This window comes from Camelina sativa, chromosome 7 (assembly GCF_030686135.1).
Source record: "Camelina sativa cultivar CO46 ecotype springtype chromosome 7, ASM3068613v1".
NCBI lineage: Eukaryota > Viridiplantae > Streptophyta > Magnoliopsida > Brassicales > Brassicaceae > Camelina > Camelina sativa.
Window position 1 is genome coordinate 23,564,436 of NC_141886.1, and position 27,218 is coordinate 23,591,653.

Consider the following 27,218-nt stretch of genomic DNA (forward strand, 5'->3'; position numbering starts at 1 on the left):
CAAAAAAGTAGCAAAACAGAGATATACATGTAAAACAGAGAAGCGCATAAGATGAAAATACCTGAAAATATGATTCTGCCATGGTTAAAAGAAAAGAATAAAAAAAACAAATTTGGCCAAATGGCCACACCCAAAGTTGCCCGAGTATATTCCTAAGAACAGAAACGTATTCGTATTCAGAAAAATGCAGAAGCTTTATGCAGTCCTCAATATTTCTATCTTGCTTGCAGTGCAATCAACTCATAGCTGCCAAAATCAGACCTCTCAACTCGAACCCTAATTTTTATCGAAGAACAGATGAAGTTTCAAGCTACGTTGCCCATCACATGTCAAGTCCGTAACAACCCCATCAGAGCTCTGTGATAAGCACATGAGAGGCACGTGTGAGGACCTAAAGAGAAGATTAAGAACAATGTAGAGTATAATTAGAGATAGATTACTATTGTAAACAATATCCTGGGTGATCACATTGATGTTGTTTGTTAGATCAGAGTTGCGTCTCTGTTCATGGTGATAAGAGAGGAGAACTGTAAGTAAGTCTGTAACTCCGATCTTATCAGTTAGGTTCATCGTTTGTATTAGGGACTGAGAAGAGATAAGAGAGAAGAGATCATTCACTTTCAAACCTATCACTCTGCCGCCGCACCCCTAACAATCTTCATCCTTTTTCGCTTAATGAACCGCTTAGACTTGTCGCTTAATTTAGGTTTTTCGCTTCTAAAATATTACTATGTATATGGAGTCACTTGACTTGTGCCTTAATTACTCATAGAGATATTTGTCATTGAAATTGCACAAGGAAGGGTAATTACCCCAAAGAAAATATCTCAGCTAAAAAACTGTAACGGAGTTTCCTATAAACAGTGTTTTACAATTAAAAAAATGAAATTTTAATTTATTGAAAACATAACTTGACTTGTAATTTGTAATGGAGTGAAAAAAGTAGTATTGTAGTTCGTAACTGTTACTCTAAAACGCTTTAACTATTTCAAACTTGGTCCAATCAGGTGATGATGACACCGACGCCTCAATTTAATTATGATACTCTTATTGCTAGTATCGACGAATCAATGTAGGACACAACAACAATCAAACCAACACACATGGACAATGCTCGAAAGAAAAAGAGAAAATTAAAATATTTTGTCTCTTTGTCCCCTTAAGTACACAATAAACCCCCTTCAGCTGCAGTGAAAACCGTAACGTCTCTCTCACTCTTTGAACACAATCTCTCTGCCTCTCACAATGACCACTAATCTCCCATTCTCAATTACCCTGAAACACATACTCTCTAGCTTCGCATCTCTCGTCTTAATCACTCTCTTCTTCATCACCAGAACCAGTTTCTCACCGTCTTCTTCAATTCAGCCTCCGGACAACAAGACTCTCCGGATCTCCAACTCCTCCACCGGGACTAAATCACATAGCCAAGAATCCGTAAGTTGTAACAAGATCCCTCCTTCGCTTGCCGACGCTCTGATCCACTATGCCGCCTCCAATGTCACTCCCCAGCAAACACACTCCGAAATCTCCGTCACCAAGAAGGTAACAAAACACTAAACTTACATGCAATTTCAATTGTTAATTATTCCAAATCAAGAACTCAATTAGTCACTTACCCCCTAGTCTAATTAATCACTTGTACTAGTGTTGCTACCGGATCATCACATTCAAATCTAGTAGTCATGAATGTGAACCGTAATTAAATCTTTAGTACTATATTGTTGTTGCCGTACGTGTTCTAAGATAGTGTGAATTGTAATGACACAAAAAAAAAAAAAAATTGCATCAGGTCTTAGAGAAGAAATCGCCGTGCAACTTCCTCGTGTTTGGTCTTGGTTACGACAGCTTGATGTGGTCGACGTTAAATTACGGAGGAAGAACCATTTTCTTAGAAGAAAACGAGTCATGGATCCGTCAAATCGCTGAGAAGTTCCCTTCTCTGGAATCGTACCACGTCCGGTACAATACCAAGGTAAGAGACGCGGAGGCTCTGATGGCGGCGGCGAGAGATAAAGAAGAGTGCCATAGCGTGTCGACTGATCCTAGGGTTTCCGCGTGCGATCTTGCGTTGAAAGGCTTACCTGAGGTGGTTTACGAAACAGAGTGGGATTTGATAATGGTTGATGCTCCGACGGGGTTTCATGAAGAAGCTCTGGGGCGGATGACGGCGATTTATACGGCGGGGATGATGGCGAGGAGATGGAAGGATGAAGGAGAGACGACGGATGTGTTTGTGCACGATGTGGATAGGAAAGTGGAGGATGAGTTCTCAATGGCAGATTACTTGACAGAGCAAGAAGGACGGCTCCGCCATTTCACGGTGCCTAGTCACCGGGGCTATGGTGTCTCCGGCGGTAAATTATGTCCCTAATTTTATGGTTTGCTGATGCTTAAAATGGTAAGAGTATATGTCCGGAGCTCCATAGCCTTCAGAGATTAATTAGTTTGAGCTTTGGACAGCTGTTATTATATGTATATGGTTTTTTATAATTTCATAATTGATATATATATATTTGTTAAGAAAAGAAAAGACAACAACAAGTAGATTGATTTGGACCGTTTGGTGACATAGTAAATGTTTTCAAAACGTCTTAAAAGGAAAAACAGATTTGACTCAAAACCTTACAAGAAAAAAAAGTTACAAAGACTTCATATTTCTTGTTCATAGCTTTCATAATGGATGGTATCTCTACTAACTGAGACTAGCCAGTTCCTGAATGTTGATGGGATATGCAACAGTGCGGTCACCAGCAAACGCTTTCTTTGCCATTATGAGATTAACTTTCTCCGTAGGATGAAAAGCGTCCCAAAACACATACTGATCTCTGTTAGCACAAGGCGTTTCAAAGGGAAGACAAGTGATTTGTCCTCTGTTTTTTCCTATCCCACAACATCCTTTGTCCATTGTAGTAAACCCTATATATACAACGACAACACACCATTATATTAGCTATCGATGTTAGTTAGAGTGGGTTTAGCTAGTTTAGCGTTTGTTGTAATTACCATAAGCTGCTTGGTTAGCAACAATGTCTTCAAGCATCTGAGCGATATCGAGGTAAATGAATTTAGCATCCGGAAGATTCTGGTTGAGATTAGTGATCATTGTTTTGACGTTTGTGTTGAAAGGAACAACAAGTTGGTTCACTTCTTCGGAGCATTTACCGTCGTTTCCTTGAGCTAGAATGCTTGGAATGCATCCCATTCTTCCAAGTCCGGCCACTACAAATTTCCTACCACCGAGATTATACAGTCTCTGCATTACCAAAAGAAAAAAAGAACAACAGTTTTTATTACATGTTATAGCTTATTTCTTAGTATGAGAGGTGTTTTTGATGTATTACGGTGAGTTGGTTGGTGTATTGTTGAACCAAGTGATCGCCGAATTGTTGGGAATTGAATTGGTTACGGGTAGGGAAATTAGGCATCAAGTAATTGTTGAGATAGTCGTTGCTTCCCATTCCAATGAAGAACAAGCTTCGAGCCACCGAATCCGCAACGGCCACTGCACCACCGGACTTTCCCGCTATCTGATCTAACGTTGCCTCGAAGTTATGAATCTGCTGGTCGAAAGGTATGCGCCCCACCTGACCACCAAATCAAATCATCAAACTAATCAACGTTACGTAATTAATCCTCGCATTTAGCCGCTGCATGCAACAACCATTTTTCTTGGGAACTATATGTAAATCATGAACCTCATGTGATGTGACCACCACTGAAAGTAAATATTTGGTTTGATTGATTATTTTTTGTCTTTTTTTTTTGTCTTTTTCTAATCGATGATTTAACATTCTTTGAAATTAAATAAAAATCAATAATTTATCAGTTTGAAATCAAAATATGAAAAACCATTTCATTAATGATTTAACCTTCGTTGTCCTTCAATAACCAGTTTCAAATACAAGCTACGTGATTGTTAGTAAGCCGCCCTTCAAGTTATTAAAACACACAAAGAAATAAATTTGAGATTTACGTTTTTTTTTTTGTAAGATCATAACAGAAATTTAGATAAACTTCAAAATCATGTAAGTGCTTACCTCTAATATAAATATTGGCTGGTTAATTATATTAGAGATACAACTTACAAGTAGATCTATTCTATTCGGGCAAACATACATTTCCTAAAACAAAAAGAGTATGTGTAACATGCAACCTTTTTTGGCAAGGAAATCTGCAAGTTACGAATATTTTTACAAAGTTCAACTTACAAAGTTTCCCCCGGTGTCAGGAAGAATTCCGGCGGCTGCAGAAGCGTAGTTGACACCGCGAAGTACTTGATCTCCGGTAGCTTCCGAGTACGCAGGAATCAATGGCAGCCCCAATAGTTGAGCTATATTATCAGTGCATGCATGCATCATTTTATAACACTTCATGTAGCAGCCTCATCTAATCTGTATTCATTTTTTCCCCCATTTTGAAGGAGGATAGAAAACATGTTTTGAAGAGAAAGAAGATTTTTAAAATTAAATAAACGTACCAATCCCGTCAACCATGGTTAAACCATTGCAGAACCGACCGGTCGGACCGCCATTGAAATCGATGCCGTAAGGAAAATAATTGGCTTTGGCAAAGGAAGGGATGTTATTGTTATTCCCATTGTCTATAAGAGAGTCACCGAAGATAAACAGCGCCGGAACAATGCCATAACCAGGACCGCCGTTTAGGTCGACCAATGGAGGCGGAGGAGCAGAAATAGGTTCCTCAACCACAACTAGTTGGCTGGAGACACCATGAAGGAGTTGAATAACCACCGCAAGAAGAGCTGAGGAAAAGCAAAGTTGCCGGAAGTGGAAAGCCATTGTGAAGTATAGTTTTGTGTTGGGTTAATTTTTGGGGTGAAGAAAAATATGGAATTGGACACATTTATAGACAGAGAGGCAAAGGGTTCGGTGAAGAGTAATAAATGTCTCTATCCGTCTTCTACCACACAGTAATAATAGCCAGTAGTGATGATAATCACAATAGGTATTACCGTATACATGTTTTGTTTCTTCATGCATGTCTACAGAATTATTCTACATTATTTTAGATATGTAAATTGTATGAGCCAAAATGTTTGAGAAACATTTTAAAATGTAGCAATTAATGTATATTGAAAACCCAAAGAATTAGATGAATGTTGGTGCGGGATTTAGCACCCATGACATATCGACTTAAACCGAAGGTAAACCGAGTAACTCTGCTCATCAACTAAACCGAGGAATCCTCTCTTTTGGGACAGCTAAACGGGTCTATAAGCATAAACCCGACGAAGTCATTCAACTGCCTCCATGAGCCCGACTTGGTCATCAAAAGAGGAAGTTTACCATATCTTCAATCTGAGATTTAAGGAAAATAGATTTATCTTGTAATTAATGCATTCATATAAATAGAAGGATACCTCCTCCTTGTAAGACATCCGACAATTAATACAAAAGCCCTAAATTCTTCATTGTTCTTGAGATAAACCCTAACTTTTTCTTCAAGAGATCATAACCTCTCTTTATTTTCTAGCTTTAATCCAGTTTTTAGAAAGAGATATTAAGTGAATTTGTTCCCCACTTAAATAAATTCATTGTGTGAATTCTAGATTCAACAATGAAAAACAAAATGTATGTATAATTTACACCCAAACTATTTCATCAAGCTCATCATGTAAAATTATCGTAAATACTTGTGGTTGACTGATATAGAAAAAAGTAAACCATGAAGATCACTTTTTAAAAAAAAAACAGAAAAAACGCTGTATTAAAATTCATCGTTATTATCAATGACGTTTAATACGCTTCCACGCTTAAATAGTGAAGACCAATTATGTCGTAGAAGAGGGCAGAGAAAGCATCAAATAAGTCTCTTCTATTACAAGTGATGGTTGAAGATTTACCGTGTCATTAATTTCAGGGTTGACTTTAATGTTTTGACTTCTCAGATTGTGTAATAAAAAGTGGGACTTAAATAAATGGTAAGTCTTTTTTATTTCCCAATAAAATGGTAGATAGTTAAAATGTTCCACATCTGTTTATTTTTGTTTCAAATTTCATGCTCATGATCAGTTTTGGAATCGAATCAAACATCACAATTTTTTTTTTTTTTTTTTGGTAGGCCATAGGAGAAAGATCACAAATTTTTATTTTCCATAGAATATCATTTGTCGACATTATATTTTTCATCATGGATAACAATGTACAAATTTGCACCCAAAAAAAAAAAAGAAAGAAAAACATTTAAATTACACTAAAAAAGAGGATAGCATCGATCAAACCCAAAACCAAATAATCCATAAATCCAGAACATAGATAGAAACTAGAAAGAGTTTAAGTACACACCACACTTGTAGTTATTTCATGTTCACACCAACAAATGAAAAACCAGAGGAAAAAAAACATACAGATAGATTTTCAACTGCCTAGCAAAGTTCCACAGGCTTTATTATAATTATGTGTGATTTAACAACACTATATTTGACTTACCAAGGCTATTTAAATTCGTAAGACATAGTCTTCAAATACCCTATGGTCTAGAACTGAAATATTTCACTTGGCATGGTTAGTGGATAAGAATAGTTAGTCTCCATTGTTGCGAAGTTAGCATCTGATATGCTATTGTTGTTCTCCTCTATCTGCATTCATTTACCAACACAAAACAACATAACAAATCATTAGACAATATTTCAGCAAAAGTAATCTAAAAAGATCATCGTAATAGTGCGTCGTCTAGCTTTAAGAGATAATATGGATATAGTTGTACGGAAAGATCTTCAATTTCACAAAATATTCTATGAAGTAGATCAATGTTATACTAGTGATGTTGTTACCTTTTCGAGGAGATACTTATTGGTGTTTTTGAGGACTCCTTCCTTTACACACAAAAACAAAAAGAACTAATCTTATGTTACAATAATTTAACTTTTTGTATTCGATTCGTATCAACCAAAATCTTGACTCATATATTTAACTGGTATAAAGCTGAATTTCTAATGATTTTGTGTGCTTACCTTGTTCCTCAATGACTGAATTTCTTGAAGCATAACATCCATCTGAAAATTTGACATATAAACTGTTCTAGTCAATACTTTATTATCAATATTCTCCCTAACATATGTATGATATATATGCATTATTGGATGTATACCTTAGCAGTGCGAATCTGAGAAATCCAATACTCAAGATGCTTCTCAAGCAAAAGAAGTTCTTCAAGATTCATCGCCCCATCGCCTCCTCCAAACATATACCTGAATCCATTTTATTCTATTTACTTATACGTATATGCATTTATAAACCCATATAGACACCTTAGTAAGGAGATAGTATGTAAATAATCAATATGTATAATATACCTTATCCCTTTCTGAAGCATCTCAATCTCTTGCTTAAGCACGTTGATCTCATCTTTTGGATCCTAGAAAAATAAAATTTATTAATAATTTGTAAGTCATAGTATTTTAAAGTGGATGAATTTTGTTTGGAAGATGTTGAATTCCAATTAGTGACCATATGTGCGTACACACATATACTCAAGAACATAAAATACGTATATGAATCAATAAAATAACAGTAGCTCAGAGCTTGTCAATAACAACAGTTTAGGGCAACCTTTATAAAGTGGTCATAGCAACTTTTATCAACTTTTATCAAAAGGTTGTGCTGATTATAAACCAATAGTACAACTTCCTTTAAAGATGTGACTGAATAACCAAAGATATACAAGTATTTTAAATTGTAATATGGGTATATAATTGCCTCTAAGCATCTTTTACTTTAACAGTAATTAATTTGACTTGTTTTGTTTCCACTTTTTTTACTTGCTAGTACAACGTTCCACAATATGTCAGTTTCTCACACTAGTCGTAATCGACAAATGAATACTAATTCAGAGAATGGGAGAGCTAGGTGCATTGAATGTTGTACTTCACTAACTATTTCATGTAGAATCGGAATCAGGTGCCCTACCTAACTTCGTGAGTATTTTAATTTCAAATCAATTAATAACGTCCAACAGAGTTTCCCTTTGCATGTCAACACGTGTATCATTTTATAATTTATATACAAAAGTAATAATATAGTATTACCTTTGCGGAACAAAAAAAAGACTAATTACCCCAAAATAACGAAATGGAATGCAGTGATTAAAGACCGTTGAGCTATATACTGTTATTTATCAACCTCAAAAGTTCCAAAAAAAAAAAAATACGTTTGATAATCAATCCCAACATAATAACTAGTGAAAACGGAAGAGAAAATATTATACGTACAAGATTTGGGGGTTGAAGTTGTTCTTGAGCAGTAAAAGTAGCAGAAGAAGAACCACGACGACCACCAGTGCACTTCATGTACTTATCAATCATTCCCTCCATCGTTCTAATGTTAAATCAAATTCCCATATATATAAATTACTCTTTCATCACATATACACACAAATACGAATATGAACACTATATATGAGGTATAGTTAATACCCTTTAGTAGCGAGCTCAAAGAGCTTGCCCTGAGGAGAGAAGATCACAACACCGATCTCGGCGTCACATAGCACAGAGAGCTCCTTAGCCTTCTTGAGAAGACCAGTTCTCCTCTTGCAAAACGTCACTTGTCTGTGAACCGGGTTCTCAATCCTCTTAAGCTGAATCTTTCCACGAGCCATCTCTGATCTTTCCTTCTAACTGATGATTTAACTTTGTGGTTTGCGTTTAAATTAGGAACTTCGAACGTGAAACAACCTCCCACTAGTTTGAACTAGCTTCGAGGTTCCCCACTTAACTCTTTGGTTTCTCTGTTTCTTCAGAGAAAACTGTCAAGCTATAACCAAACCCATGCCACCTTCTTCTCTTTATATATAATCTCCATTATCATATTCTCCCACTCACTTCTCTGCTTCTTAAAGCACCTTTTTCCACATCAGCCTCATTTTCTATTATAAATCTATATGTATATGCTCATATATGTTATATGTTAAGTATGCCTTCATACAAAGTATATAGCTTTACATGCGAAAGCTCCGTCAAAAAACATTGTTTGTTATTTAAGGGGCTTGTATTATACTAGCCCCTTCTTCCTCTCTAGCTTGTAGTATAATTTAATTCCTAGGTTATATTTGATTGATTGATCTTACATTCGATGTGACAGATGACCTGACATGCACTAATGTTACAAAATCCAAATCTATTCAACAATTAATCTAATAAGTTATTTGAAAGTTTTGGTGAAGAATGAAACTCGTGAAAAATAAAATTTTCCTATAACCAAAAAAAGGAAGGTTTGAGTAGCCATGAAAAAAAAAAAAAAAAAAACTTATGTGAAAAAATTTCAAATTAAGGAGGCCAACAATATGAATGACTAAACATCATTTGAATAAAGAACCTACCCATCAATCGACTGTTTCCATATATATATATATATATATATATATATATATATATATATATATATATATATATATATATAAAGAAATTACTTTTCTTTGGAGAAATTATAAAAATAAATTACATGATAGTAGTTTTGCAACGGAGTGACACACAAAACACCTTGTGTAAAGAATAAAGTAATTTACAAAAAAAAAAAAAAAATCACGTCCCATTTTTATAAACAACACGTTCTAAATAAATGATTTTGAGTTTATATACGAGTTGAAGAAAAATAAAATAAAAATTATTTTTGTTCTTTTGGTATACATCTTATGTATCATATATTCATATTATATACTATTATTTGAAGAGTTAAAGAAGAAAAAACAAACAAACAAACACAGACTTTTTCTGATATTTAGTTACAAAATACTTTAAAACAATATATGTTGATCGTTTTAATAAAAGAATGTATACAGAAAATTGAATGATTTTTCCAAATAATGTTTTACATATCCTTTATATGTTGGAGCTTTCTAAAGATCTTTTTCTATACCACATAGCATTCTCCATATCCCCCCCCCCCTCCCACCCCAAAATATATTTTTTGATTTAGAATTAATTTAACTAATTCATGGCAGTCATCCTAAAAAAAACTTCTGATACATTTATCAAATAATGTTTTCATTACAAAAATATAATAACTATTTATTTATTTTGCATATTATTTCATATGTAAATTTAAACATCTTATATTATGAAACAGAAAAAATAATAAATAGGTTGGTTTAAACATCCTATATACGTTTTGTCACATTTATCGACCATAATTGTTAACCCATTTTAACCACTAAAGAACAATTAAGTGATGGTCATTAAGCCTTAAGCAAAAAAAAAGGTCACTAATAAGCATACTTAGCTAATATTTAAAGAGGGTATCATGTGCATCTCCTCGTGGTGGAGAACCAATGACCTGCCCATGTTAGGTGACAATGTAGCTTTTCTTTTATTATGTGTATTTATTTATTGAGTTATCATTTTTTTTTTGTTAATTGATTAAGTTAATTGTTTTTCCATTTCTAAATGTTTTTGGCCATCTTGCTTTGCCCTCAGTCTACGTAACAAACTCCTGAATCTTATTCTTCTTCAACAGTAGTACGTGGTTACTCACTTTTGCTTCTTGGAATATGGGATTGTTTTTCTCATATCAAAATGGAAACTGCACCAGTTTAATCTTAAAACTTCGAAGGTTTGCCATCATATAAGATATATCTAGACACTAGACGTTTGACTGATCTTTACACATTACTTGAATGACCGCACGTTTGGTTAAGGTCACTGAATTTTCAGACCAATGTTGTAAACATTTTCTTTTTGTTTCTTTATCTCTTATATCATGTCATGTATACACACAGCATATAGAGATACAGAAATAAACACAAGTGGCATACGGATTTAATATCAGTTAGAATCATGGCCGGTCAAAAGATTTTGGTATAGAGCGCTCCAAGCATTAACATTTTGTGATCCTTTAACGTTTAGGCAATATTGATTTAAGAAGATGAGTAAAATTTGAATTTCCCTCTTACTAATGATTTTTTCCAAAATTAAATATCTCCATGAAGTAAATCATATTACCAATTATTGTATTTTTTTTCTTAAGCTGGCATTTTGTTAAAATATATCCTCAAATATAAATTCCACCATGAAGAAAGTACGGTTTGATCAATCTTGAATGCATAAATAATGTCTTTAGCAACCTAATCTGCTGTTTTCTATTTTGCTAAGGCCATCTGAGAATACTTTGGGTGTTCTAAGCCTTTTTAAAATCAAAAATATAGTGAATAGTGGGTGAAGAACATATTGTTGGTTCTTGATATAGAACTGATTTTGGGCCAGTTCTTGGGTGACGTGGCAATTCGTGAATGGATACAATTTTTTGCAAAGGAGAAAACATTTATTTGTTTGGAGAAAGTTTTGTTTGTTTTTTTATTTATATCTTTAATGTTTTTTGTTTCATAAAAATTTGATATTGTATTTTGAATTTTAGTATAAGTTTTTTAATTTTTCAATTTAAATGTTATTTTTTAAAGTTTTTAAAATTGTAATATGTTTGTTTGTTTTTTATTTATTTATATCTTTAATGTTTTTTTGTTTCATAAAAATTTGGTATTGTATTTTGAATTTTAGTATAGGTTTTTTAAGTTTGCAATTTAAATGTTATTTTTTAAAGTTTTTAAAATTGTAATATGTTTGTTTGTTTTTATTTATTTATATCTTTAATATTTTTTGTTTCATAAAAATTTGGTATTGTATTTTGAATTTTAGTATAAGTTTTTTAAGTTTGCAATTTAAATGTTATTTTTTAAAGTTTTAAAATTGTGATATATTTTAAAATTATTATATTATTAAATCTTATGATCTTAAACATGTTCTCCCAATAACCAACTTCTTAACAAAAGATCTAAACTAATGATCTTACATTATTTTCATAATATTTTTATTCTAAGAAGACCCAAAAATGTTATCCGAATGCATATGCCCTAATGTAAGAGCAAAGGCCAAGAGAGAGCCTGCATCCCTTGCCTTCGCTAGCTCTATACTCTCTTTAATTAAATGAATTATATAATAGTTTTGTTGTGAATGTATTCATTTAGATATGTTTTTTAATAAGTCAAAGTTAGTATTAAAATGGGGGTCAAATAATTTACATTTGCCATTACAATACAGAAAATGGTGTGCACGCAAATTTCAATACTTCCTAAAAGAAACTTTTTTTTTTAATAACTCAGGGTACCCTAAGACGAAACTTTAACCTTAGATTTAAGCAATAGTATATCTTTATAAAAGAGGGAGAGAGATGGGTCAGGTTAAGTAAGTAAGAAGGAAGTAACTAAAGAATCTTTGTCAAATCAAAATGCATCAAACATGCAAAACTCAGAAAGTGTATGATCGATCTGTTGCTTCTTTTTCCTCGCATATTTGCGTTCATTGGCTCTCAGGATCGTATCCATGATTGACACTTGGTTTGTTTTTCATGTCTTGTAGCCTTCTAAAGGGCATAAAGCTTCTTTTGATTCTCCACTCCCTAAAATTTATTTATTTATTATCTGTATATTATTTATCCTAAATGCATGCTTTTAAATTAAGTATGAGCTTTATGTACACCGTGATATGCGAAGGTGGGTTTCTTAAGATAACTTTAATATATGCATTAATTGATATATTAATGATGGAAAATCTAATTAAACTAGTATTATTATATTAGACATTCGGACCAATTATTTCTTCTAATATATGGATATCTTAGAATAAGGAACCAACTAAATTTTAATATGAAAATTCAAACCATCTATAATCTAGTGGTATTTGGATCTTAGGGTAAAACGTTAACTCGATTCTCCTTGAGTTCGGTTTCTGATTGAAAAAAAAATTGCATTCGTATATAAGAAGAAGCATGAGTTGTTATTGTTTGTTGCCAGCTGATTTTCTTGTTTGGTCATTACAAAGCAAGTTATAAACCATGGTGGCCAAACTTTCTCTCTGTTGGCTGGCTCATTCCTATGATTAGTCTGATGCCTTAGCTAAGGTTATCAAAAAAAAAGAAAAAAAAAAAAGAATCCAATTCTAAATACTAGATTACCAAAATTCAAAGTTTTAATTAGATAAAACATAAATCAGTAATACTATAATATGTTCAAAATTTTAGTGTTTATGTTACAATGGAAAAAATGCATGCATATTTGTTAAACAATCGATATGCAATCAATCACTATACACTTAAGTCAATGGCATCATGATATAATAATATCTAGAACATATATAATACATATGTTTTGATTTTTTTTTGTAGAAACGGTTGAAATCAAAACAGAAGAAAGCATGAATTTAAATGTCGATGTCTCATATTCGTTGTTATTGCCAAAATGGGGGCACTCAATTTGTTGGTCATAGAGATCCTAAGCCTTCAGCCCCATGCATGTGACGTATCCTAAGCCATAGTTGTGTTGCTTAATAACTCTCAATCTCTTCACCAATTGAGATCTCTCCACCTAGTAACAACCATTCTAGTCGGCCTCCCCCCTTCGTTCAAATCCGCCTTCACCACCAAACTTTAATCCGTCTCACTTGTAAGTATCTCCATTACGTTCTCATTCCGCCTTCTTACCATGCGGCATGGCTACGGCTGTCACTCTCAACCCTGGCAACAGAAAAAAAAAAAAAATAAATAGGAAGGTCCATCAATATAAGAGTTCACCAGATCGGTCACCCATGTCTCCTAAATTGATTTGAATATAATCTTTCGCAATAGAGAGAGACTCCTTTTTGAAGAAAATGACATGAATCTACAGATGTTTCTTTCTCTATATATGCAACCATTTAATGGAAAAATTGATTCAAAATTCATTTATTTATTTTTAGTGAGTTATTTTTAATGGCTAGCTAGTTTTATGTAAATCCATTTTTACGTTGTTTCCCCCCCCCCCCCCCCCCCCCCCTTAAAATTAATAAAACATATCTATTACTAAAAAATAAACACAAAATGTAATCATTATATAGATGATGGATATGTGTGAAAAGAAGAGGAATACAACATAAATATTAAAAATATCTAATCTACAAGAAGCACTAAACTTATGGTCCCATCGACGGACATTGAATCTTTAAAAGAAGGACAAGATGCCTTCGGATAATTAAGGTTGCCCTTTATACTCTTATCAATATTTGATTAATCATGATCATGCACAATTTCTTAAAATAAAATTATTTTGGAGGAATCATTGTGGTATATATATTAATTGATTTATTGTTAAAATACCACAATGTTGCATAGTAGGAAGAAGATATTCTTCAAATGCAATTTCCATATGCAAAAACTAATTCTAGAAGGCTAGAACCAAATATCTAATATGTTAAATATCGATGCTACATATATCTAAATGTTGAATCTATCTAGATACAATACCGAGATACACAAACGAGCGAAGTCTCTAGTCCCTCTCAAACTTTTACTGGTCTCCAATAAACATGCAGGAATAAAAAAGACAAAAAAAAGTTTAAAGAAAGTTTTATTCTTGATAAGAGAATTTTGACCATAACATAGCGATCTTTGGTCAGCCATTGGGGTTTCAAGTAATGTTTATTAGTGTATTGTTTAAGAATAATTATCATCGCCAATTAATAAATTCCTTTAAATTTTACATTGTATAATATATATATATATATATATAGTTCTTTATTATATGATCTATGTATATGAGAGACCTTTATCTCTCTAAAAAAACTCTTTTTTTTCCTCTAAAAAAACCCTTTTCTCTAAAAACCTCTAAGTAACACGACCAGATCAGTGATAATGTGATATGATGCATGATCAAAAATAAATCTCTAAAATAATTAACAGATAATTTAGTTTTCTTAATGTTAGAATTGTTTGGTAATGATGCGAAATGGGATGAAGTACTAGTGGAGCATCCAACCATCCACAATATGGTTTCACAGCTAAAAGAATAATCCGTACACCAAGTTGATATAATAACCTCCAAGTTGATTTAATTATACGAGATGTACGCACGCATTTGAATTTTTAATCCGTTCTATTGTATATAACAATGTTTTATGCTTCCAACACAATTATTTTGGGACATATGCCGTATTTGGGAAAAACTATAATTCAAACAAAAAGAAAATTGATTATTTTTCTTTCTACCCAAAACTCATGACATTAATTTACTTTATATGCAAACTGTTGGATTCTACCAATAACAACATACACTATATAGCATGACGTGACATGAATGGACATTTCATATTATATATTAACATTTTGCGTTAGTCATATAAATTTAATCAATACATAGCTAGCATGCATTACGTTGATATATATTGCATGGGATCTTACATAAGTTACATATAAGTTCCGATGTCACACCACACATCAAAATTAAACAGCGTTAACGAATACACTTGACAGCCTAGCTAGCTTACCTTAAGTAATAAGTATAATCGACACAATTCGTTACTTATTTTTGCACACGAGATCGGAGATCCACACTTTCTCACTTCACCGGTTTCATAAACTTGGCTTCTCATTGACCTAAAATTGCGGTATATTTATCCGTACGTAATAATAATTATCAAATAAAACATCAGGTTTTGGTTAGCGATCTGTTTTCAAGGAACGGTCCTACCAAAAGAAACCCCTAGCGCACAGTCTTGATTTTATTAAACTAAAAACTAAATTTCAGAATCTTTACAAATTACAAAAGACAATTTGAGAATAAAGTTTAAGGCACCACGTGTCGTCTTTCGCCCGATTCAATTAGATGATACCCCGAAAGGCTTATAGTCAATTATGTGATTCTCCCCGGTTAGTGTCCGATTATAAGAACTATTTAAATCGATTTAAACTATAGTATATTAACTAGACTCTAATTAAAAGAGATTCGGAGTCCTATTTTTCTTTGTATATGTAAAATTGCATGAATAAAAAACAGAAGAAAATGTTTTGATCAGAACATGTAGTGTACTAGTTTGTTTTAAGCATCGAATACTAACAGACGGAACAATTGCAAGAGAAGTGCGGTACGATTTTAACAACAACGAATTGGAAACATATACATACCAAACATATACTAGTTTGTGTTAGAATATTTGATCATCAATACCATTATACCAATATTGGTCTCAAGTGATGACTCGCGGATAGTTTTCACGATGCGTCTAGGGACATCATCAACAATAATCAAAGTAGAGTACAAATCTGAGTAACTTAATTAGTGGCAGACATGACAGAAATCATAATTATAAGTAGAAGATACTTAACAAAATTGATTCGTATCCCAAAAATAAGTTCACCATAGATTTGTTGAGATATGTCTTTTCTTTGGTCATACTACTCATATATAATTATTATCTGAAATATTGTTTACACTATATATAAAACGAATAATTTGAAATCATTTGTAAAAAAGTCATACATAAATTTATTAAATTATGCCAGCAATTTATAAAATAAATTCGTTAAGATTTAAGAACACAAAATAAAGCATATGTTGGTATGTTAATTTATAGAATGGGTTAGTAGTAACTTAGTACGAGATAGTAATTTTGAAACTGTACATATTTAAACGTATCTTTATAATTTCAGATTTTTTTTTTGAGAAATACCTTAGAATAACACTATTTTAGGTTTTTCTTCCAAAGTTAGTACACATGCTCACATGTTCCAAAAGTAGTATTATTATTATTTTATCTTAAATAAGTAATATAAGTATAATTTTTACTTAATGATTTTAAGAACTTTAATGAAACTTTCGGCAATGCTTGCGCTAGAGCTTCCGGCGAAGCTTCCATCGACACTACTTCTTCTTTGTGTGTCAATTCTGTTTACAGATTTTGAGTTTCTCGACATGATTCTTATAGCTTTTAATTCAGGAATCAGACAATTTTGTGTGAATCTGTTCGTAATTCTATGGTTGGTACGTATTTGTTGCTGAAGTAGGGTTTGAAGTTTTTGGTAATCTCTTTGTTGGATTTGTTGATTTAGTTCTTGGATGTGGTTGAGATTCGTTCTAGTTCTGGGAACAAGGATCTTTGAAATTTAGTTGGTGGATCTCTGAATTAGCTGACGAACTCTTCGTCTTCTTTGTTGTTAAGCAGAAATGGTTTGATTTCTTTCTCGATTGGTTTTGATTTGGTCACTGGTTTTGAGAATGGTGATTTATTCTCTATAAGAGGTGAAGAAAGCTTGGAACTTGAGGATTTTGTGGTGGTTTTGTTTTTGGATGAGCCTGATTTGGACAGATCTGCTGATTTATTGATCAAAGAATTAACGGGTTTTGTGGAATTTGTGGGTTTTGTTCCGGAATTGAGATTCATGAGCTCGGAGCCGGTCTTAGTCGTGTTAGAAGAAGATTTGGTGGAGTTAAGTTTGTGAAACTTATCCATGGAGGTCTTGGTGAGTTTAGTTTGGTTCTTAGAAGAAGAACAAATGGGTTTAATGAGATTGGTTTGATTCTTCTTAGTGCCAGATGTTGATGATGAAACAAAACCAGTACGCTTCTTCTTCTTAGGAACAGTACTGTGCTCAGACTAACCGGGGCTTAAGGCGAGATTGACATAAAAACTTTCTTAAAAAAAATTAAATAAAATAAATGTAAAATAATTTTAAAATAATATAAATTATTAAAAATAAAACAATATTATAGTTTTTCTTATATTTCAATAAACTTTTTCACCAAATGCTCATAATTTAGGTTCTAAAAATTTAAGAAAAAATAATATATCAAATCATCACAATCATAATTCATAAACAAAAATTACTATAAACATAAATTAGTATATTAATGAAGATTTAGAAGCACTGAAGCAGGTTTTAACCGTTTTAAAGAAAAGGAAGTAAATAAACAAAAGAGTTCTAAACTAGATTATCATTTTTAAGAAGAATACATCTTCTTATGTTAAAGAGTCAAAACAAAAAAAATAGAATCAATGTTATTCATGAAATAAAAGGTCACCCTAAATTATTGTAATACACTATATTTTTCTGATTTGGGGGTCTTAAAAATCCTTTATATTTTGGGCCTGAGGCAAATGCCTTTTTTTTAACCCACAGTCACAGCCCTGCTTAAGATGAAGAGGAAGATAAGTTTCACCTGGCCATTTTTTTTGTTTTTAATACTTTTTTACCTTTTTCATGAAAGTATTCATGAATTCAAAGAAAATTTTCATGAATATTATAGAATCTTTCCTAAAACATTCTACTTAACAAACATATGGACTAATATTATTGAATCATTCCTGTATATAATTGAATCCTTGATTAATTGTATACAACCATTATGAGATTTATTCAAAATCACTTTAAAGATGTAATCATCATATAATATTTTGAGAAATGATTTTCATGAAGGTCATCCTAAATTGCTAAAAGTCATTCCTAAGTAGTACTGAATATTTCCTAAATTTTTAAAACAGAGTGTTTTTACGTAGTTGTTCTATTATACCCAGAAATGGCATGAAAAATCATCCCAACATCAGCAACAGTAGACCCAAAACACCCAATCATATCCAACAATAATCTAGTAGCAAACTAACACCAACATACCACAAAGGAAGAAAATACCATGAAGCCAAAAAAGCATTAGTGTTATATGATTATCTATTCTTGAGTTCATCATAAAATCCAAACGTTTTTATGAAGGTCATCCTGAAATTCAAGAAATCTTTCATGAATTTCGTGAGATCCTTCCTGAATTAAAGAGAACATGTAGCAAACTCAAACACAGTTACCTCAACAACTATTAACTTGTCAAATAGAAATCTTTGACACTCTTATAGTGCATAAACATCAAACGAGTACCAAAACAATATAAAAATGTTTCACAACCATCATAGATATCTAACAACAGATATAGATGATAGATGAACCACACTTTTTCATTGATTTCACCATGGATATAGAATCTTCCAAGTCTTCGGTATGCAAGAATGTTTGACGGGACTTCTCCAAAATGTTGATGCTGAGATTAAGAACATTTGGTACTGCATTTTGGGCGTGATATTGGATGTAGTAAAACCCCATCTCGGCTAAGCTTTCATTTATCTCCGCAAAACTATCAACAGTAGATAACTCTTGCATTCTGTAAAGAAAATAGACAAAATTCCCAAATATTTTAGTGTGTCTTAAGTAGCAAAGCAAAACTATCACACATGGTTAACTCAGAACAATTAAAACAGAATATACAAACAAACACTTGATATATAACGAAATCAAGCTATTGAGTTTCCTTATTTTTGTTGTGTCTAGATAATGTATCAAAGTATAGTAGATGTTTGGGAAGCTTAGAAGAAATTTGATATAAATTAAGATTCACAAGCAATCCAAGAAAAGCAAGGTTAACTAACAAAAGAAAGTCTTAAATAGACTAATCGAGGACTAACTAATCAAATCATAGTCTATATCTATGCTTATGAAGGTCGTCCTGAATTTCAGATAAGCTTTCCTGAATTTCATATATATCTTTTACTCATTAAATCCAGTGAACATAGAAAAGTGGAAGAGAAGCTTACCGGTTTGGAAATTGACAGACCCAAATCACAAATTATCCAATCTAATGAAAATCTGAAACTTTCTGAAAATTAAAAAGGAAAGTTAATCACAACAGAGGTTTCAATCGGACAAAGCAATGAGATTTAAGAATCGAGTTTCACATCCAAAATCCAAAATATTGATCTTACCGTGTGTTTAAAATCTGAGACTGAAAAAGAAATACAGCGAGAGAGAAGCATCGTTGGCGGCAATCAATATCATTTCTGATTTCATTCGCTGCATTAATCCTCAAAATCAAAGCTTTTCTTCTCTCTCCTTGCCTTCTCCCCATATGTACCCTATGTTGCTCTTCCTCAAAATCAAAGCTTTTTCTCTCTCTCCTTCTCTTCCTCTCCTCTGAATCTCTCGAATTCAACTGAAAGTTTTTAGGTTTTTTGCATAGACGGTGACTGCTGCATTTTCTCTTTTCTTTTAGTTTTATTTAATATAGTTTTTTTTAATTTAGATAATTTCTCTAAAACTAAAATTATGCTAAATTTGAAATAATTAAGAGTATGTGCTAGTTTTGGAACAAAAACTTAAGGTGCTATATTTGAAAATTGCTTTTTTTTGGTTAAATTATAATTTAACAATTCATGCCACTTTTATAGGCCTACTTAAGTATATTAACTTTTCTTCAAACTATTTATAATTGTTTCCAGTTTCCACTGACTAAAGTTGCCATTTTTTTCAAAAATAAATCTTTTGTGTAAGCTGTTTTTGGGAATACTTATGCGAAAAGAAGAAACTACGTAAATCATCGCTTTTCATATATTTCCTTTTTCTAGTCTTGTATGACTTCCAACAGGCTATTCAGATAAGGCTCAGTTCATTTGATTAAGGCCCAAGTCTTTATCCTGACTCGGGCCTAAGTTCTTAATTTAATTATTTTTGAAAGTTTTTGTTGTTTTTCCTTTTTGGTTTTGTTATCAGGAGTTCTTTAAATTTATTTTCTCCTCCAACAATTAAACTAGTTTACACTTCTATTCTTATAAGTTTATCTTACTCATCTTCTTTTTTGTGTATATGTATTTTTGTTTTCGTTATCTTTGTCTTTCTTTTCCTTTTATCAACTCTTTTATTTATTTATTTTATTATTATTATTATTATTTTTTTGGTTCAAAACTCTTCTCTTTATTTATTAACACTTTCGTCTACTTTTCTTTTGTTAATCCAGTACTTTTCATTGTATTACTTTTAATTTGTAAATTATTACCTTTTTCAATTTGGCTCGTGGGCTGCTAATTTTAACCATTTGCATTTGAAAAACAAAAATGGTGAGGGGTCTTCTTTTGCATAATTATAGAATTTGCTTTCGGCTCTTTTTCGTTGGAGAATAGAGTAGGAATCGATGTCTACTGTCTGATAAGGTAATACTGTAATAGTATATATTTTGACAGCTTTACAGTTTATGTGAGTGTTTTATAATGTAATCAAAGACCATCATGATTCGTGTGAACATAAAGGTGGTTTCTTTAGCTTTTTGCATGCTTGGAGCCATTATTTTTTATCATTACTTCGCCCCAAAACCTTCGGAGACAATCCAGACAATTAGACCGATACAAACAAATGAAATCTCGGTTATGCTGCTAACTAAAAAGTAATAAGTAATTAAAATAAATCACCTTGTATGGATTGTTCATACCTACCGTACCTTTTTAAGGTGATGTATATATTTTAATTACTTATTACTTTTTAAGTTTTTGGAAACACAATTATGCTGCTAACTAAAAAGAGAGAATATCACGTTTTTTTTTTTTGGACAGCGAGGCCGAGCATATCACGTTTTTGAATGATATAAAACATAAATAATAGTGACCTTACTGTTTGGTTGACGAAAACATAACCATTCATGGATTAGGTGAAGAGGACTTCAAAGACATTTTAATGTTCAAGCCAACTACCCCCTCCACTCCAATATACTTAGCACAAATTAAGCAGACAAGAGATTAATTTACCTATTTACCATGCTTTTGGAATGTTTCTTTTACTTGTTCATGTGTTAACGCGGTGCGACAGAGACGCTTTATTTTTCTACGACTTTCTTGTATATATTACACAACTATATATAAGCAAAAGCGCTCTGCTAATTTTTTCCAACTATATATAAGCAAAATTTATGTCGAGTTTTCTGGACGTAACGTATATCTAATTAATACTAGTGAGAAAGAAGAGAAGAGGAACGTGGCGAACACAAACTAAAAGAGTCTCAAACACATACAGATGTTAGCTTCTGTAGAACACACACTTGTTTGGTCATTGGTGGTCTCTACAATCACGTGCTCACTTTGCATTAGTTTTTTTTTCTTCCAAACTTCAGTCTTTTTACCCTTTTTGGTGTATTTCAAATGCCCCACCATTTCTGCTAAGTCACAATCTTCATAAACCATATACGATCCACTGACTCAACGAATATGCCAACACAAGCGAGCGTGATTGTGTTGAGATAATGAGATTCGTCCACTGTCGAAGTGTCAAGCGAGTTTCTTCAAAAAAGTTTTACGTCGATATTTTCTTTATAAAAATGGATCAACTCATTTTTGTGGTCTCTGACTCTAAGACCAATAACTAGTATACACAACTTATCACTAAATCTATATTTTTTTTTAACTATTAGTTCCGCGATATAGAGTTGTCGGTCGCTAGTTAAGAAATCTTTACAGAGTAACTATTCTTTTTCTCCTTTCTTATACCAGTAAACTAGATTAACACCCGCGGTATACCATGGAGCAAGTTTTTTTATTTTATTTTTTCCAATATACTATTTTAATATTAATTTTACTAATGTAATTTTTTTGTTAATTTTAATGATTTAGTATATAATTAGTGGTATACCGTACATCAATTTTTTTTAATACAATCTTAATTAAATCAGTTTGATTCGACATCTTTTATATTGATGTTCTTAAAATAATAAAATAAGGATTTAACCTGTATTGAAATATCATATTAATGATATTTTATTTTTTAGTATTATCAATTCAGTCATGTAATATCATATAACCCGTCATGTAATATAACTCGTTTGTGTTATTTTAAAAATTTAATATATTTAAATATTCATAATTTTAAATTTTTTATTAAGTTTAGATATATCAATTATAAACTTCTTAAAATTCTATAATTTATTATATAAGGTAAATTTACGATATATGTATGTTGAACACACACTTTTTTATATTAATTGAGTAATAGATGTTCGTTTAAAAAAATTCAAATCACAATATATGGAGAAAAAATATACATTTTTATCATCCTTATATATTATATGATGATTCACTATATTTAAATTTTAAAATAAAAAAAAGATGATAGAATATTTTTTTTTAATATAGAATAAATATTCTAAATATCTATATTAGTTATAGAATATTATATATATGAATATTTAAAATATTTTATTCTATTTGGTTATAAGGATAGTAGAGAGAATTAACTATACTTGTTTAGATATGAATATAAACATTAAATGACATTAAATGTAAAAACTTTCCAAAACCAATTTTTAAGCAAAAACTGCTGCAAAAATACTAGTATAGATTAAAATGGTATTAGACTAACACACAATTTAGTTTGTACAAGTGTACTGTAGTTATCATGCATTAACAAAAAAAATTAAAGATGAGTGATATTAATTGACGGTGATATTATTTATTCTTTTTAGATTCTTTCTACACAAAGCTTTTGTTATGTTGCAGCACGTAGTTTCTCGTTCACTATAATCTGCGGTCTCCGCGTTCATAACAATCCAAAGCGCATGCATGCGACTAATAATAACTCGTATATTCCAAGATCGACTACATCTTAATTGTCAAATTCAAAAAAAAGATGACATATACGTTTATGTCTTTTCTAAAAGATATAAACATATAAACCTCACACGTTATCTGCCTTAATCGTTGTTCCTACGCACCAAACGTACAATTTCCTCTAAATAATATTTTTTCTTCATGAAAAAATAAAATGAAAATACTCTCCTTTTTTTGGGTCAAGATAAAAATACTCTCTTTTATTAAGCAAAAAAAAAATATATATATATATATATATATATAAGGAAAAGGCTTCAGTGATCCTTTTAACCTAAGAAAAAAAAAGGACTACATTTGCCTATAAAAACAAAGTCCATATCTATTTCCCAAGATCAAGAATAAACAGAGAAGATAGAGAGAGAGAGGCTTTCATTGAAACACCAAAAAAATGGCAAAGGGTTATTCGACACGTGTGCTAACGTTTCTGATGCTGATCTCGCTAATGGCGGTGACACTGAACCTTGTGTCTTCTACTGCAGAGGCAAAGGAGCGGAGGAGAGATGTTCCTATAGTGAAAGGTCTCTCATGGAGCTTTTACCAGAAAGCATGTCCGAAAGTCGAAAACATTATCCGAAAAGAGCTCAAGAAAGTCTTCAAGAGAGATATTGGTTTAGCCGCAGCCATCCTTCGTATACATTTCCATGATTGCTTCGTTCAGGTTCGATATCTTTTCCTTCCTTTTGTTTTGTTTCTTGTGCTAAAACCTAAGAAACCTTAATGTAATTTACATATATATACATTCTTTTTAGTAACAGCACATATATATATTCTCATAGTTGAAAACTCGTTTTTAGAATATAAAAAACCATACCCACTCATCACTCATTGTGAACCACACAAAAAAAAAAAAAAAGTACTCGGGTTGTGTATGAAAATGAAATTCATAAAGTATACAATAAACAGGTTTGACTTTTCTTTTTAATAATCCGACCAAAATAACCTTAAAGAAAAAGACAACATCGCCTCGAAATTCTCACGAACAAGATAAGGGTTGTCCGCTTCTTACTTTCACTTACGTACTTTCTTTCAAAACGTAAGGGTTTCTTAAGTGTAATCAGTAACTAAATTATCAAAGATATTATCGAATAGTCATATTGTTTGATGGACTAGTTTATACTACAAGCACTACTACATTAATTTCATGCAATAGTTTTACCAAAAAAAAATAATAACCTATGCAATAGGATTAGGATAGACTTTAATATATAGGGTCATGTAGCATTAATACTATTCACCGGTTTTCCGTAGGTTAGTTGGATCTCAGTTATAAAATGTAAATAATTTAATTTGCACACCAATAACAAAAAATAATCAATAATAAATGAGGGGGGAGGGGGAATATCAGGATTATGATAGTATAAACACAACATCATGCATGTACATGTGAACTACATATTTGGATAAAAATATTTGATATATAGTTTTTTTTGTAGAAAATATCTGATGTTCCTCTCTAGCCAAATTACTTACAGGATTTGTATAGCACTTTTGCTGCAATATACTAATTAGATATTTATACTTTTATAGTGCTACCTGGAAGTTGCACACACCTTTATATACTTCAATTTTTATTAAAACTGTTAGTAATTACGAAAAGCGGAATAAGTTTGATCAGATCAGATGCATATAATTTCGGAGGAAAAATTATAATGTATTTTTTTTATATATTTTCTGTAATGGTTGATAAAATAATGTCTTAAGAAAAACAGGGATGTGAAGCATCAGTGCTGCTAGCTGGATCAGCAAGTGGACCAGGAGAACAATCATCAATCCCGAACCTGACACTCCGTCAACAAGCCTTTGTTGTCATTGATAACCTTCGTGCCCTTGTCCAGAAAAAGTGCGGTCAAGTCGTCTCTTGCTCTGACGTCCTCGCTCTCGCGGCTCGAGACTCCGTCGTCCTAGTAACCAACTCTCTCTCTCTTTAGTTTAAAACCTGGATGATGACTAATATATACAAACCATTAGCCTATAATTAGTTTTAGCTTATAATTTCATATATATTATTCTCGTAGATAATTATTATTTTTGTGTATCAATGTAGTCAGGAGGGCCAGACTATGCTGTGCCACTTGGGCGACGCGACTCACTAGCGTTCGCGAGTCAGGAGACCACATTAAATAACTTACCACCACCGTTTGCCAACGCGAGCCAGCTCATCGCCGACTTCGCCAACAGAAACCTCAACATCACCGACCTAGTGGCACTCTCTGGCGGTCACACCATCGGAATTGCGCATTGTCCGTCTTTCACAGACCGACTCTACCCGAACCAAGACCCAACCATGAACAAGTCCTTCGCCAACAAACTCAAACGCACTTGTCCCACCGCGAACTCGAGCAACACGCAAGTGTTAGACATAAGGAGTCCCGACGTGTTCGACAACAAGTACTACGTTGACCTCATGAACCGACAAGGGCTATTCACTTCCGACCAGGATCTTTTCGTAGACAAGAGGACACGTGGCATCGTGGAGAGTTATGCGATCGACCAGCAGCGGTTTTTTGAAGATTTTACGGTGGCGATGATCAAGATGGGTCAGATGAGTGTCTTGACTGGGACACAAGGAGAGATCCGTTCCAATTGTTCAGCAAGAAACACCCGAAGTTTCATGTCAGTCTTGGAAGAAGGCATAGAAGAAGCTATTACCATGATCTAATTAATAACCATATATAATTCTCGACCTTTTCTTTTCTTTTATTTTAGTTCACGCCCTTGTGCATGGGTTTGTCGAATGCTTAAGAAGACTATCTGATAAATAAGAGCGTTGCTTGGCTTCAATCTTAACTTTCTTTTTTTTTATTCACGCACTTGTGGTTTGTTCAAATTCGAATATCTGAGACCATCTGATGAATAAAATTGAGTCACCTTGCCACCTTGTCACGGAAACGGCCAAAATCCAACTCAACTATTTGTCAAACGTTTTTTCATACCTGAACTTTAGTACTCTGTAAAAATCAATCTAAATCATCCAAAAATTCAAATTTTAAACCTAAACTATGTGAATTTGACCGATTTTAACATCTATTTAAACGGGGTTAATTAGCGGGTGAACGGTGCTGAGTCACATGACACCATGGCAAACACATAAAATTAAAATAATTCAAAACGACGTCGTTTTGAAGTGAAAACAATATTGACGGTTACAAGGTGGACTCGAACCTGCGGAGCGTACACCACCTAAATTTATCACATACCATTGAGCCATATTAATTCATCGTTTAATAGCTCACAGCGCTTTAATATATCTTTTTCCATTTGTCTCTTCTTCTTACCAGCCGCCGGAACAAAAACTTTAGAATCCAAAAATCAAATTGGAAAAGAAGCCTCTGTTCATAATTTGATTTGTGTTCAGCCTTTCCATAACAATTTGAATCATAAATTGGCAACTCATAATCAAAACTAGAAAGGTTGTCTGATGCGGACCTACGTACAAGCAAGGCAGGTCATATGACCTGGGTAAATTTTTAAATTTCCCTATGGTTATTAAGAAAAAAACACATTTACCCTCATCAATTTTTTTTTTACTTGTGTTTGACCTGGTTTAAAATTCATCCTGGGTCCGCTATTGGTTGTCTCTCCTCTTAATTTGGAAATGACACGAGGTCAATTGCTTCGACGGAGAGAAACCAAACACTTCTCCCCAGATTCCACAGATCCGGAGATTCATCGGCATAGTAGAAGAAGAAACGGTGTTAAATGAACAAAGCGGACGGTTCGCTACAGGAAGTGATGCTTTTTAGAACAATAGTGAGATGGTTGCAGGTAGAGAGGAGAGACGAAGATGACAAGCCCGACAAGATTAAATTATTGCTTTACAGATAACTCTGTTTAATAATGTATCTTACAAAACATAACACAATATGTCGTTGTGTCCCAGTGGTTATAGCGTGAAGTCAATTTTATTTGGGCTTCATCCACCCGAGTTCGAACCCTACAACATTTGATTTTATACAATTTTTAAAACTAAAACGATGTCGTATGGAATTTTTTGCCATGT

At 32.6% G+C, this 27,218-nt stretch overlaps 4 protein-coding genes and 2 long non-coding RNA genes across 7 annotated transcripts; 2 read left to right on the forward strand and 4 right to left on the reverse strand.

Annotated features, from left to right (window-relative positions):
• Nucleotides 1-40: 40 nt before the first annotated feature.
• LOC147941610 (uncharacterized) lies at nt 41-783 on the reverse strand. Its single transcript, XR_015560822.1, has 2 exons — nt 627-783; nt 41-357 (listed from the first exon to the last, which is right to left on the reverse strand). It is a non-coding gene; the product is annotated as an uncharacterized LOC147941610 (long non-coding RNA).
• A 281-nt stretch (nt 784-1,064) lies between these two features.
• LOC104701823 (glucuronoxylan 4-O-methyltransferase 3) lies at nt 1,065-2,533 on the forward strand. The gene is made up of 2 exons (XM_010417564.3): nt 1,065-1,545; nt 1,793-2,533. The coding sequence occupies exons 1-2, from the start codon at nt 1,246-1,248 to the stop codon at nt 2,372-2,374; spliced, it is 882 nt and encodes a 293-aa protein (XP_010415866.1). The 5' UTR covers nt 1,065-1,245; the 3' UTR covers nt 2,375-2,533.
• On the reverse strand, nt 2,532-4,841 carry LOC104701824 (GDSL esterase/lipase At1g71691). Its single transcript, XM_010417565.3, has 5 exons — nt 4,481-4,841; nt 4,212-4,333; nt 3,345-3,587; nt 3,007-3,256; nt 2,532-2,919 (listed from the first exon to the last, which is right to left on the reverse strand). The coding sequence occupies exons 1-5, from the start codon at nt 4,800-4,802 to the stop codon at nt 2,696-2,698; spliced, it is 1,161 nt and encodes a 386-aa protein (XP_010415867.1). The 5' UTR covers nt 4,803-4,841; the 3' UTR covers nt 2,532-2,695.
• A 1,399-nt stretch (nt 4,842-6,240) lies between these two features.
• On the reverse strand, nt 6,241-9,252 carry LOC104701825 (agamous-like MADS-box protein AGL12). 2 transcript variants are annotated; one of them, XM_087456807.1, is made up of 7 exons: nt 8,438-9,252; nt 8,234-8,339; nt 7,319-7,380; nt 7,114-7,213; nt 6,977-7,018; nt 6,797-6,838; nt 6,241-6,601 (listed from the first exon to the last, which is right to left on the reverse strand). In XM_087456807.1, the coding sequence occupies exons 1-7, from the start codon at nt 8,617-8,619 to the stop codon at nt 6,500-6,502; spliced, it is 636 nt and encodes a 211-aa protein (XP_087312933.1). In that variant the 5' UTR covers nt 8,620-9,252; the 3' UTR covers nt 6,241-6,499. The 2 variants fall into 2 exon arrangements, with proteins under 2 accessions (XP_087312933.1, XP_019082794.1); XM_019227249.2 differs by having other exon boundaries at nt 6,797-6,862.
• A 9,357-nt stretch (nt 9,253-18,609) lies between these two features.
• Nucleotides 18,610-19,826, reverse strand: LOC109125596 (uncharacterized). The gene is made up of 3 exons (XR_002032715.2): nt 19,559-19,826; nt 19,391-19,452; nt 18,610-18,960 (listed from the first exon to the last, which is right to left on the reverse strand). It is a non-coding gene; the product is annotated as an uncharacterized LOC109125596 (long non-coding RNA).
• Nucleotides 19,827-23,242: 3,416 nt separating this feature from the next.
• On the forward strand, nt 23,243-25,999 carry LOC104701826 (peroxidase 12). The gene is made up of 3 exons (XM_010417570.3): nt 23,243-23,876; nt 24,928-25,122; nt 25,263-25,999. Exons 1-3 carry the CDS (start codon nt 23,607-23,609, stop codon nt 25,875-25,877), a joined length of 1,080 nt encoding a protein of 359 aa, XP_010415872.1. The 5' UTR covers nt 23,243-23,606; the 3' UTR covers nt 25,878-25,999.
• The last annotated feature ends 1,219 nt before the right edge of the window (nt 26,000-27,218 follow it).

Coding starts and splice junctions, on each gene's coding strand:
- LOC104701823 (XM_010417564.3), top strand. CDS start 1,246: ATGACCACTAATCTCCCATTCTCAATTACCCTGAAACACATACTCTCT. Junction 1,546..1,792: donor AAATCTCCGTCACCAAGAAG/GTAACAAAACAC, acceptor AAATTGCATCAG/GTCTTAGAGAAGAAATCGCC.
- LOC104701824 (XM_010417565.3), bottom strand. CDS start 4,802: ATGGCTTTCCACTTCCGGCAACTTTGCTTTTCCTCAGCTCTTCTTGCG. Junction 3,588..4,211: donor CTGACACCGGGGGAAACTTT/GTAAGTTGAACT, acceptor TTTGGTGGTCAG/GTGGGGCGCATACCTTTCGA. Junction 3,257..3,344: donor AATACACCAACCAACTCACC/GTAATACATCAA, acceptor TTGGTAATGCAG/AGACTGTATAATCTCGGTGG.
- LOC104701825 (XM_019227249.2), bottom strand. CDS start 8,619: ATGGCTCGTGGAAAGATTCAGCTTAAGAGGATTGAGAACCCGGTTCAC. Junction 7,381..8,233: donor AACTTCAACCCCCAAATCTT/GTACGTATAATA, acceptor TTATTTTTCTAG/GATCCAAAAGATGAGATCAA. Junction 7,019..7,113: donor CTCAGATTCGCACTGCTAAG/GTATACATCCAA, acceptor TCAAATTTTCAG/ATGGATGTTATGCTTCAAGA.
- LOC104701826 (XM_010417570.3), top strand. CDS start 23,607: ATGGCAAAGGGTTATTCGACACGTGTGCTAACGTTTCTGATGCTGATC. Junction 23,877..24,927: donor TCCATGATTGCTTCGTTCAG/GTTCGATATCTT, acceptor TAAGAAAAACAG/GGATGTGAAGCATCAGTGCT. Junction 25,123..25,262: donor CTCGAGACTCCGTCGTCCTA/GTAACCAACTCT, acceptor GTATCAATGTAG/TCAGGAGGGCCAGACTATGC.